Raw genomic sequence first — 13,231 nt, 5'->3', positions numbered from 1 at the left:
CTCACCTCTCGCACTAATCAAAGTCCAATCTGAACGTACCTCAGTAATTCTACAGCGCATGCAGAAATACTGGTCTCATAGTACGTTCTGTCTGTAACCCTTGACATACTGACAGCCTGCCTGTGACCCTGGATATACTGACAGCCTGCCTGTAGCCATGGACATACTGACAGCCTGCCTGTAGCCATGGACATACTGACAGCCTGCCTGTAGCCATGGACATACTGACAGCCTGCCTGTAGTCATGGACATACTGACAGCCTGCCTGTAGTCATGGACATACTGACAGCCTGCCTGTAACCCTGGTCATACTGACAGCCTGCCTGTAACCCTGGACATACTGACGGCCTGTGTCTTCCTTCAGCCTGTCTGTAACCCTGGACAAAAATACAAAATTGCGCCGCAACGTCCGGCTGCCTCTCTGTGTGCTCCATCGAGACTGTGCTTAATTTTGTATATTTTTATAGTTTTAAGAGTTTTGTTTGTACCAACTGTTGGTGCCTTTAATGTGTATGACCGTCAGTCACACATTGGATTAAGTAACACTTACCAACTGGATTGCTCTCTGGATCAGCTCGCCGAAGAACAACAATAGCCTGCTGAGATCTTGGGTAGAAACGAATCGGCCCACGCAAGAAAGGGGGGAGACGGCGAGGAAAGAGAGCAGGCATCCGAGACAGACTGAGATCCAGGAGACACAAAACGCCATTGCCCAGCATATTGTTGGCCAATGTGCAATCAATCGAAAACAAACTGGACGACATCAGAGCTAGGATTAAATTCCAAAGAGACATTAGGGACTGTGTAATGTTCTCTGCTTCACCGAGATGTGGTTGACGCCGGACGTCCCAAACCACGCCATCCAACCGGCCGATCACTTTTTCATCCACCGAAAAGACCGTACAGAGGAAGATTCCGGCAAAAAGAGGGGAGGTGGGATAGCCTTCATGTTTAATAACAATTGGTGTGATCCAGGCAACGTGAAGGAGCTTTCAAACCACTGCTCCCCAAACCTGGAGTATATAGCCATCAAGTGTCGACCATTCTTTCTCCCGAGAGAATTAACGTCGGTCATCCTGATCGGAACAGCTAACGTTGACGCTGCTATTGTGGTTGCGGGTGACTTCAATAACGCTAATCTCAAAAAAGTGCTGCCGAATTTCTATCAGCATGTGACTTGTCCCACCAGAGGCGGGAATATATTAGACCATTGCTACTCGCAATTTAAGAACGGGTACAAGTCTCAAGCTGCTAGCGCTTTCGGCAAATCAGATCATGACACCATCTTTCTTTTACCCGAGTATAGACAAAGTCTCAAGCGCGTTCCTGAATGTGCAGACTGGGATGTGTTCCGCGATAACACAGACAATATTAATGACTACACTAAAACAGTGCTGGACTTTATTTGTACGCTGGTAGAAGAAACAATCCCCTCTACCACAATTAGAGTTTACCCAAACCAAAAGCCCTGGGTAGACAAATCCGTCCGTGAGGCTCTGAAAGCGCGAACCTCAGCCTATAATGCCGGGCTTGTGACAGGCAACATGAATGAATACAAGGAGGTGAGATACAACGTAAGGAGGCCAGTAATAGAGGCAAAACGGTTGATTCCAGAGGTATGTGGCAGGGCCTCAGAACGATGACTATTACAAAGGCACCTCCCTCAAGCTGAACAGTGACATCTCATTGGCAAATTATCTCAATACCTTCTATGCTAGGTTTGAGGCTGTGAATAACAACATCATCATTAGGTGGCTTCTTCGTTCCGAAGGTTGCCTATCACTCTCCAACCCATTCTGTCCCCACTTCTTCTCTCCAACTCCGTGACTCCGCCTCTCACTCCACTCCAATCACAGACATCGTCTACAACACCAGCCTACAAACCACTGCAATGGAGGGGGGGCCACTGCTGATGGCGACTCTGGGCTAGATCCACAAAGAATGGGCGTGTCTGCGCTAGTATCTCATCCGCGCAATGTCCTTAGTGGATAGCTCGCAAAGACGGAGCAGATACAGCGCGCAAACCCCGCGCAGTTAAGGGTGCAATTTCCACCTCGCAATCCATTCTTAGTGGATCCCGCCCTAAAAGTAGTAACACAACCAACCTTATCATACAGGAGACAATGGTGAGTATCATATGTGTCACCAGTAATGAATGGGATCTGAACCACGGGAGTAAACACTCCAGGGTTCCATTCGACCAGACTAAACAAGGCTGGTGTGAACGCATGTGTGGAGACCCAACAAACATACAGGAGAACTACATTATATTGAAACCAACTCTAAATCTCTCTCTCTCTCTCTCTCTCTCTCTCTCTCTCTCTCTCTCTCTCTCTCTCTGTGTCTTTCTTTCTCTCTATCTCTCTCTGTATCTCTGTCTCTCTCGCTCTGTGTCTCTCTGTCTGTTTCTCTCTGTTTCTGGGTCTCTCTGTTTCTCTCTCTCTCCCCTCTCTCTGTCTCTCTCTCCTTCTCTCTCGGTCTCTCTCTGTGTCTGCATCTCTCTGTCTCTCCCTCTCTCTGCCCCTGGGTCTCTCTCTCCCCCTCTCTCTGTTTCTGGGTCTCTCTCTATCTCTTTATGTCTCTCTATCTCTCTCCCCCTCTCTGTGTGTCTCTCTCCCCCTCTCTCACTCTGTATCTGGGTCTCTGTTTCTGGGTCTCTCTCTGTTTATCTCTCTCTGTCTCTGGGTATCTCTCTCCCCCTCTATCGGTGTGTCTCTCTCTCCCCCTCTCTGTTTCTGGGTCTCTCTCTCTCCCTGTCTCCCCCCTCTCTCTATCTCTCTCTCTCTGTCTCTGGGTCTCTCTCTCTGTCTTTCTCTCTCTCTGTTTCTGGGTCTCTCTCTTTCGCTCTCTGGGTCTCTCTCTGTCTCTCTCTCTCTCTCTCTCTCTCTCTCTCTCTCTCTCTCTCTCTCTGTGTCTCTGTGTCTCTCTCTGTCTCTGGGTCTCTCTGGGTCTTTCTCTGTTTATGGGTCTCTCTATGTCTCTGGGTCTCTCTCTGTCTCTCTCTGTCTATGGGTCTGTCTCTCTTTCTCTGGGTCTCTCTCTCTGTCTCTGTGTCTCTCTCTGTCTCTCTCTCTGTGTCTCTGTGTCTCTCTCTCCCTCAGTGTCGGATGGTGTGTAAAGATGTGTCAGCTGACACCATGTATGATGTTCTTCATGACATAGAATACAGAAGGAAGTGGGACTCCAACGTCATCGAGACCTTCGACATCGGAAAGCTGACCGTCAACACTGACGTTGGCTACTATGCATGTATGTTTATGTAGACACACACACACATACACATACACATACACACACTCATACACAGATAAAAGCAGTTGCCTGCATTCAGCCATCATTAATATTATTTCTTTGCTGTATAATTATTTTTATACAGATGCACATATGGATACTCATGTTTCACTTTGATTATGACCCCATTGGACCCGACCAGAACCTTAAAGGGGCACTTCACCAATAACAATGCTGATTTATTTTGCACATAATCTCACATACATCCAAAAACTCGAAACAGTTTGTTCAACAACCTTTTTTCCACGAAGACAAGACATTAACTAAATAAAAATGACCCTTGACCCAAAAACTATGATGAAATGTATCACCATTTTCATTAACAAATAAAAACAAAACGATAATGTCAAAGAAAGGACAAATGATTTGTCTATCCATTTCATCCATTGACCTGCATGCACTCAGTTTGCAAAATCTTCACATCCAGACATAGCATACTTATGATTGGATGAACCAGGTTGATCTAATGAGCTGCCATCTAAGCTGTGTGTGCGAGAGGAGAGCAGAGGAGAGGAGAAGAGAAGAGAAGAGAGCAGAGGAGAGACGAGAAGAGAGGAGATGAGAAGAGAGGAGGGTAGGGAGGGGGGAGAGGAGAGCTCTATGATGCATATTGCACACAGAGACCTGCCTAGGCACAAACGAGATAAATAATGTATTTGTGGATGAACAGCTCCTCTTGAGGGCAGATATGAGTGGATAGAACAGCTCTTCTTGAGGGCAGATATGAGTGGGTGAACAGCTCCTCTTGAGGGCAGATATGAGTGGATATAACAGCTTCTTGAGGGCAGATATGAGTCGATGAACAGCTCTTCTTGAGGGTGGATATGAGTGGATGAACAGCTCTTCTTGGGGGTAGATATGAGTGGACGAACAGTGCTTCTTGATGGCAAATATGAGTGGATAGAACAGCTTCTTGAGGGCAGATATGAGTGGATAGAACAGCTCTTGGGGGAAGATATGAGTGGATGAACAGCCCTTCTTGAGGGTGGATATGAGTGGATGAACAGCTCTTCTTGAGGGCAGATATGAGTGGATGAACAGCTTTTCTTGGGGGTAGATATGAGTGGATGAACAGCGCTTCTTGGGGGTAGATGAGTGGATAGAACAGATATGGAAAAACCAGAGGTGGAGGTTTGTGCTAACGTGGAATACCTCATGATTAAATGCAAGTAATTTACAGCTACCATTGTGACTGCAGCCTATACCTCCTGATGCTAATGCTAGACTAGCAATGAAATAACTTTATGCTGCCACTAGCAAACAGAACTCGCACCCAGAGCCTTTATTGAGATTTGAATTACTCTTTTTTTAATGATGTTAAAATACTCATTACTCCAACATCATGGATCCATACAAAGCTATTCCCCTCCCCCACCTGGGACAATCAGACCATGTCTCTTTGTTCCTTTTTTTTTTTTTTTTTAACTTAAATTTTTTTATTAAACATTTATAGACAAACAACACGACATATACAATAACATCAACAACACTATTAATCAGACATAAATAATAAATAAAAAGTTTTAATATCCAAAAGACGAAAAATAAAAAATACTGACTTAAGCAAATAAAAAACATAAAACAGTTGTCATACCTTAAACCAAAATGAAATTAGAAAACATTAAGTGTGTGACATGGGTTCAGAGACCCTCTTTGAACCTCTTTCCTCCTTTACCCTTCGCCTTCTTGTGGTGTATTTGTTTCTTCCTCTGTGATGTCGTTTTCGTTCCCCTTGTAATCCTCCCACTTACCCCATCTTTCTCCAAATTTCTCTTCCTGTAACCTCAGCATGTGTGTTATCCTCTCCATATCCTGTATCTCTTCCACTATTCCTACCCATTGTGCTATTGTCGGTGGGTCTTCCTTGTACCACAGTCTCGTTATTGCTTTTCTGGCCGCTATCAACATTATCTTTATTAAATATTTGTCCCCCCCTTGTATTCCCTCATGTGTCAGGTCTCCTAAGTAAAGCACCAGTCCTGTTTGTGGTAATCCGTATCCTAATATTCTGATCATTGCCTCCCCTATCTCCTCCCAATACCCCTTCAGCTTCTGACATCCCCAGAATATGTGCGTGTGATTTGCCCCCTCCTTCCCACACATCCTCCAGCATGCTCTTTGTGTTGGTGTATATTTTCCCTTCAGCTCTGGGGTTATAAAGAATCTGATTATGTTTTTCCATCCAAACTCTTTCCATATCCTCGATCCTGTTGTTGAATGTTGCACCTCGCATATGTTCCCCCATTCCTTCCCTGTTATTCCTATCTCTAGTTCTCTCTCCCATTTCTCTCTTATATAATCGGTCGTGTGTCCCTTGCTGGTCATTATAGCCCGGTACAGTGCTGATATTACCCTTCCTTTCCCTCCTTCGTATGCCCTTACTATCATCCTAATTATTCCATTCTGTTCTTCTTCCTTGTCCCCTCTTATTTCTTTATTATAGTAATCTCTAACCTGTAGATATCTGAAGTGGTCCTTGTTTTCTAGTCCAAATTTCTCCTTTAATTTTTGTAGTGTTTGCATTTCCCCCTTCTCTATCATTTTGCATATCGCTGTTGCCCCCCCCCCCCCCCCCCCCTCTCCCACCTTCTGAATCCATGGTCCAGCCTCCCTGGTTTGAATCTCTTGTCATGTGCTATCCATCTCAGAACCCCTGACTGCTTCTCTAATTTGTGTGTTTTTACTACTCTGTTCCATATGGTCAAGGTGCATTTGGTGATAGGATCTAACAGTCCCTCTTTTTCTTTGAACAGTTCCCTATCTCCCACCAGAGCTTGTACCTTGTATCCCTCCCCTTCTTTTTCAATGTCTTTCCATCTTGCCTCATATCTGTTGTTACACCAGCACGTCACTGCTCTCAGTTGTGCTGCATAGTAATAATCTTGTAGGCTGGGTACTGCCATCCCTCCCTCTTCCTTTGGTAGTTGTAGTGTTTTATATCTGACCCGTGGTCTTCTCCCCGCCCATATGAACCTCGATATCAGTCTGTCCCACTCCCTGAATTGATTCTGTGGTATTTGTATCGGTAGTGACTGGAATAGGTACAGTAACCTTGATAGTATGTTCATTTTAATGACCTCTATTCTTGAATTGAAGTCCAAGGGCATTACTGTCCATCTCTCTAAGTCTCTCTTGATGTTCTGATTTATCTGTGTATAGTTCGCCTCAAACAGTTTCTCCACCCCTCTCGTGATGTTCACCCCTAAGTATTTAATCTTGTCCATGTCCCATCTTATCCCGTACTGTTCCCTAATTTCCGTTGTTGGGGTATAGTTCCATGCTAAGGTCTGTGTCTTTGTCACGTTTAGTTTGTATCCTGAGTAGTGGCCATATTCCTTCAGTCGATCCATCAGTGCCGGGAAGCTCTTGTCTGGTTGCCTCATGTATACTATCACGTCGTCCGCAAATAGGCCTAGTTTATATTCCGTTCCCTTTATCCTTACTCCTTTAATGTCCTCGGCCTGTCTGATCAGTTGTGCCAGTGGTTCTATGAAAACGGCGAAGAGCGTCGGTGAGAGACAACATCCCTGTCTGGTAGCCCTCTCTAATCTGATCCTATCCGTCAAGCTGCCATTCACCTTAACCCTCACTGTCGGTTCTTGATATAGCGCCTTGATCATCTTCATCGCCCTCCCGTTCAGTCCGAACCTCATCAATGTTTTATATAAAAATGTCCAGCTCACACTGTCGAATGCTTTTTCTGCATCTAATAATAAATAATAATAAATCAAATTTATATAGCGCCTTTCATAGAACCCAAGGTCGCTTTACAATCAGGACAAAAAATAGGGCAAGGAAAGTAGGGGGGGAGGGGGAAGAGGGGATGAGGGAAAGTAGGGGATAATGGACCTAATTTAATCTAAAACTAACTGATGGGGAAAGCCTTGGTGAAGAGGTGTGTTTTTAGAGCGAATTTGAAGGTGTCCAGGGTTGGGGCGTTGCGGATTTCGGGGGGGAGAGAGTTCCAGAGGGTAGGGGACGCCACGCTGAAGGCTCTGTCCCCAAAAGTCCGTAACCTGGTGCGAGGGATGGAGAGGAGACCTAGATCAGAGGATCGTAGGTTCCGGGATGGAGTGTACTGGTGGAGGAGATCAGACAGGTACCGGGGGGCGAGGGCATGGAGGGATTTGTAGGTGAGGAGCAGGAGTTTGAAGGTGATGCGGAACCTGACTGGAAGCCAGTGGAGATGGATGAGGGTGGGGGTGATGTGCTGCCAGGGCTTGGTGTGAGTGAGAACCCTGGCAGCTGAGTTCTGGACATACTGGAGCCTGTCCAGGGCTTTGCTGGGTACCCCGAACAGGACTCCATTACAATAGTCCAACCGGGAGGTGACAAATGAGTGGATCAGGGTCTCCGCCACAGAGTCTGAGAGTGAGGGTCGGAGACGGGAGATGTTCCTGAGGTGGTAGAAGGCAGACTTGGTGACAGATTTGATGTGGGAGTGAAATGAAAGTGTGGAGTCAAGGGTGACGCCCAGGTTACGGACTTCGAGAGACGGGGAGATGGAAGAGCCGTCAACGTGGAGGAGGAGATCTCCAACCTTCCCGAGCAGTGCCTTGGGGGCCACAACCATGAGCTCTGTCTTTTTGCTGTTGAGTTTGAGTAATTTGGTTGCCATCCAGGTTTTTATAGCGTGGAGGCAGTTGACTACAGACTGTGGGGGGAGCTGGGAGGATGGTGAGGTGCTGATGTAGAGCTGAGTATCATCAGCATAACAGTGGAAGTTGAGTCCGTGGTGACGTATAATCTGACCGAGGGGGAGCATGTAGATGGTGAATAGTAGGGGACCCAGCACAGAGCCCTGGGGGACACCGTGGTTGACTGGGGCCGGGGGGGAGGATGAGCCGCTGACGCTGACAAACTGAGATCTATTAGTGAGATATGAATGAAACCATGACAGAGCTGTACCGGTGATGCCTAGGTTGTCGGAGAGGCATTTGAGGAGGACTGAGTGGGATATTGTGTCGAACGCCGCGGAGAGGTCGAGAAGGATGAGGAGGCTGATGTGTCCGGAGTCTGCAGCAAGGAGGAGGTCATTAGTGATCTTGATGAGGGCGGTCTCTGTGCTGTGATGTGCTCGGTAGGCTGACTGAAGGGGTTCGTAGAGCTCATGGTTGGACAGATGTTGATGAAGCTGGGCGGCGACTGCCCTTTCCAAGGTTTTGCTTAGGAAAGGAAGGTTGGAGATCGGCCGGTAGTTGTCCAGCATAATCAGTACCGCGCTACCACCTTGTTTTTGTATCTCCTCTACTATGTGTAATGTCTTTCTCACGTTGTCCTGTGTCTGTCTCCCTTTAATAAATCCAGTTTGATCTTCATCTATAATGTCTGGCATAAACGTCTTAAATCTCTTTGATATTATCGATGTATACATCTTGTAATCCACGTTGAGTATGGACACAGGTCTGAAACTACTACATAATTCCCTATCCTTCCCTTCCTTCGGTATCGTGGTGATTAAGGCTTCCTTCCACGAGGGGGGCATTTTTCCCTCTTCCATCGTGTGTCTGAACGCCGCCCCTAACATGGGTGCTAATTCAGTTCTAAATGTCTTGTAGAATTCCGATGGGAATCCGTCGCTCCCCGGAGACTTGTTGTTTTTAGCTCTACTAATTGCCTCTTCCAGTTCTCGTTCCGTAATAATTTTATTTAATTCTTCATTCTGTTCTTTCCCTATCGATGGTAACTCTAGCTTCTCCAGATATGCTTCTATTTCCTCTTCTCCCGCTGCTTTTGGCTGTGTGTATAGTTTCTCATAGTATTATCTAAATGTCCTCTCTATTTCAGCTGGGTCTCTCAATATTTCATTAGTCTTTGTATCCCTTATTGTGTGTATCGTGTTCAACTTCTGTTGCGTCCTAATTCTCCTAGCCAACAGTCTGGTCGCTTTTGGTCCCCCTTCATAGTACGTTTGTTTCATGAACCTCGCTTTCTTTTCTATTTCCGTCAATAATTCCCTATTTATCCTGGCCTTTACTTCTTTGATTTCTCCGAGCGTTTCCTGTTCTTTTGATATCTGGTGTCTCCCCTCTAGCTTCTTCAGCTTCCCTATCAGATTGTGATATGTCTCCGTTCTGGCCTTCTTCAGCATTGCTGTCTTCTCCATCAATTTCCCCCTTATCACCACCTTCAGTGTGTCCCATAGAATGTTCGGATCTACCGCCCCGTTGTCATTTTCTTCCTTATATCTGGCTATCTCCTCCTTGATCTGACTCACCACCCCCTTGTTATTTAATATTCCTACATTTAGTCTCCAGATCGTGTTCCTCCGTCTCCCTTCTAGATCTACTGTCAGATATATGGCACTGTGATCCGATATGTCCGCTACTCCTATTCTGCTCTCCCGTACCCTGTAGCTGTCCCCCGTAGTCATCAAAAAGTAGTCTATTCTCGCATATGTCACGTGCGGGTGTGAGTAATGTGTGTATTCCCTGTCCATGGCGTGCATCCCCCTCCAAACATCTGTAATTCCCATTTCCGTCATCTGAATATTCATATATCTACTGATTGGTGCCCGTCCTTTTCTAGTACTCGTGGTGTCTAGGTCGTGATTCAGTACTACATTAAAATCTCCCGCGCATATCAATATCCCTTCTAGTTCCATCACTATCATATAAAAAATGGTCTCATATAAATCCCTCTCACTCTCTGGGGGTGCATAAACATTCACTAACGTAACCATTTGGCCCTCCATTTTCCCCTTCACCAGAACAAACCTTACCTCCTTGTCTCTTACTTCCTTGATCAATTCAAATTTGACTGTTTTTGATTAACGTGATTACTCCTCTCCTCAGGTTCCGTTTAAAGTAACTATAGTATGCATTTTCATATCCAAATCTCTTCAGTTTCTCATGATCCTGTGCTACCAAATGTGTCTCCTGCAGAAAAATCACTTCCATCTCACTTTTTCTACATTTCAACATCACTTTGCCCCTCTTTATCGCATTATTCATTCCATTAACGTTTAACGACATCATTTTTATACCTTTAACCATTGTCATCTTTCTTCTTCTTTCGTCTGTCAGTCCCCCCCATGTCACATTCATTCCCCCCTCCGGTTGTAGCCTCCGCTCTCTTCACCGAATACATATAATGATTAACATAAATAAAAAACATAAACTTTACATAAAGTGCTCCCAAGGCGTTCGGGGGGTCCCTGTGTCCCCCCCTGTCCCCTGCTGGTGGGTGAGGAGTAATTGCTCTCCTAGTGAGAGGCCTCCTCCTGACGGCTTGGGGGTTTGAAACCTTTGCCCCCAACCGCTCGTCATATTTGTCCAGCTTTCTTACTGTTCTTATTGCTGTCGTGCTCCTGGTCAAAAGCGCTCTGTCCTTCATTCTGATCAAAGTCCCCCATTTCCTAGGTCCCCCTCAATGCGGCTCATATGTTCCAATGTCCCTCTTTCCTCCCAAACCCGTGTGTGGTGTCTTCTGTGTACCCCTTTTTATTTTATTTTCCTCCTCTCTATTTTCTATGTGATGTCCATTTATCCCCTTAATCCCTTCCAACTGTGTTACTCTCAGCGTGTGTCTATGTACTTGTTTCAATATGTTCTGTGTTCCGTCTATCATATCTAATTATATTTCCATTTATTTCCTCCGTCGGCCTGTGTATTATGTGTCCATGTATACGTTATGTTCGTTCCTATATCCTGCCTCTACCTGGGAATGTGTGTTTATGTATATGTTATTTCAGTTTCTATATTTTGTCTCTATTTGGATAGTTTTTCAATCTCTTGTGCGTGTACTCATCCGTTCGTCTCCTCCCGCCTCCTCTCCCCTCCTTCTCCGTCTCTGGCCTCCTCGTCCGTCTCCGCCTTCGGTCTGTCACGTCTCACCTCGGCCTTCTCTCTCCTCCCTCCTCTCCCGGGTTTCGATCTCCCACTCTGGTCCATCTGCGTGCCCCCTCCAATCTCTGTTGCAGGCTCCGCGTCTGGCCCTCCTGTCTCCTTCCCTCTCCGTCCTCCGCCATCTGCATCCCCGTCGCCTCATCTCCTCCGCCGCCTCCCGCGCCATCGCGTATGTCACCGTCCCTTCCTTCCAGTGAATCCTTAGCGAGGTCATGGGTGACTGGAATTTCATTCCGTTTTCTTTCAGAATTCTCTTCAGTCCCGCGTAGGACCTGCGTGTTATTGCCACCGCTGTCGAGTAATCTTGATCAAACGACAGTCTTTTCCCCTCGATTTCTATTTTCTTGGTCCACGCTGTTCTGAGTATCAATTCCTTAATCTCAAATCTCAGAAAGTTAATAATCACGCCCTCTGAAGTCTGTCCGGTTTCGGTCTCGGAGCCAACGCCCTGTGGGCCCTCTGTATCTCCATTTTTTCCAGTCCCGTCTCCTTCAGTTGTTCCTTGATAAGCTCTTCCACATATTGGATCACCGATTCCCCTTCGACTCCTTCTTTCAATCCCCATATTCTGATGTTATTTCTCCGAGACCTCCCCTCCATGTCCGATATCTTTGTCTCCATCTGTTCTTGCTTTTGAATCGCACACGTTAACACCTCGTGTATCTCTGTGCTCCATTCCTCCATCTGCGCCGTTCTAGTCTGTACCTCTGTTACGTTACTGTCCTGTTCCGCCATCTTCTCATCCACCCTTTTGATTTCTGTATTCATTTCACCTCTGAAGTCCTCCTGTTCCTTCCTCAATTCCTCCCGTAACTTCCCGATATCATTTCTTATCGTGTCCGAGTTCAGTTTCATGTTCGCCTGCATCGTGTCCGAGTAAAATTTTATGGTCGCCAATATCCCGGCCTGCATGAGCACGGCCCATCCTGGCATTTCCTTGTCTGTCTCAGCCGAGAATCCCCCTTCCTCCGCCTGCTCCTTCTCGGTCTCGCCTCGGGGGTTCTGCTCCATCGAACTCTCCTCTTCCTGTGAGTTCTCCATTTCTCTTTCCTTCATATTTGTTTTCTCCTCCTTCCTTCTCGTTTGCATCTTCATTTTTGATCACTTTTCGGGTCCTTATTTCTCTGTTTTTTGCTCTTTTGACCAGGAGCCTCACGACATGCGTGCTACTCTTCCGCTCTCATACCAGAAGCCCCTCTTTGTTCCTTTTACCCAAGTACACCCCACTCATCAAACGTGTGAAGCCCTCAGTTAGAACAGTCAGCTCCTTATAAGGCCATCCAACACAGGGCAGTGTGCGCATGATCGATTTGTGACAGATCAAAATTCGATTAGATTAGATTCAAATGTATTATCATTATACAGCACAAGTATTGTACAATACAACGAAAATAAGTTTGGCATCGAACCAGAGTACAAATGTAACAATAAAGTGCAATGGTACCATACAATGCACAGGTGATTAAACTGGGTATAAAATATATAAATAGTAAGAGTAATAGTGCTCATCAGATGCATGTACAGAGTTGTAGTATTAATATGTACAGTGATACAGGTATAAAGACCCTATAGTAGTAAGTCATACTGTAGAACATGACGCGTGACATCTTATGTAGTGGTGTCAATACGGGTACCACCCAAAAAAAGTGGCATGGGACGAGATAACAAGTGAGGTTAACGTGGCGTCAGGAGAGGAGCGCACATCGGCTGAAGGGAAAAAGAAATGGGCTCATGTGAAATCAGAGTCCAAAAAAAGAATTGCAAAACACAGGAGAGTGGTGCGCTCGACGGTGATGGCAATCAGCCAGGGGGACGGCGCATATCCGCAAACGTTGATGGAGTGGTATTGCTTTCTGTTGAGATATGGAAACGCATCTGGGGAGGGTGCCTTGATGCGCACGTGCCCAAGGTAGACAGTACCTGAACATGTGGTGGCCCAGGGTTTGAGCGTCTGGTCCGGCTCCTCAGTGCTGGCTCCAGGGTATTGCACAGGTCTTGGTAGGTACTCTTCACTCTCTGCGAATAGGTCCGCATGGTCGAGGCAGTGGCGTAACTCTCTCTGTAGGTGTGCGGGGGACAGATTTGGGGGCGTG

The 13,231-nt window shown here is 46.2% G+C and overlaps 1 protein-coding gene across 1 annotated transcript in view; it reads left to right on the top strand.

Annotated features, from left to right (window-relative positions):
* Positions 1-13,231, top strand: part of stard10 (StAR related lipid transfer domain containing 10) — a 148,387-nt gene that overhangs the window by 41,656 nt on the left and 93,500 nt on the right. Inside the window, exon 2 of the mRNA XM_084316178.1 lies at positions 3,102-3,249. Within this exon, the coding sequence (XP_084172304.1) occupies positions 3,102-3,249 (148 nt within the window). The remainder of the gene's footprint in view (positions 1-3,101; positions 3,250-13,231) is intronic.

The sequence above is a fragment of the Notolepis coatsorum genome (genome assembly GCF_963971535.1).
Source record: "Notolepis coatsorum genome assembly, chromosome: 1".
Lineage (NCBI taxonomy): Eukaryota > Metazoa > Chordata > Actinopteri > Aulopiformes > Paralepididae > Notolepis > Notolepis coatsorum.
The sequence above is the reverse complement of the archived record's forward strand: the minus strand, read 5'-3'. Positions and strand labels throughout refer to the sequence as shown.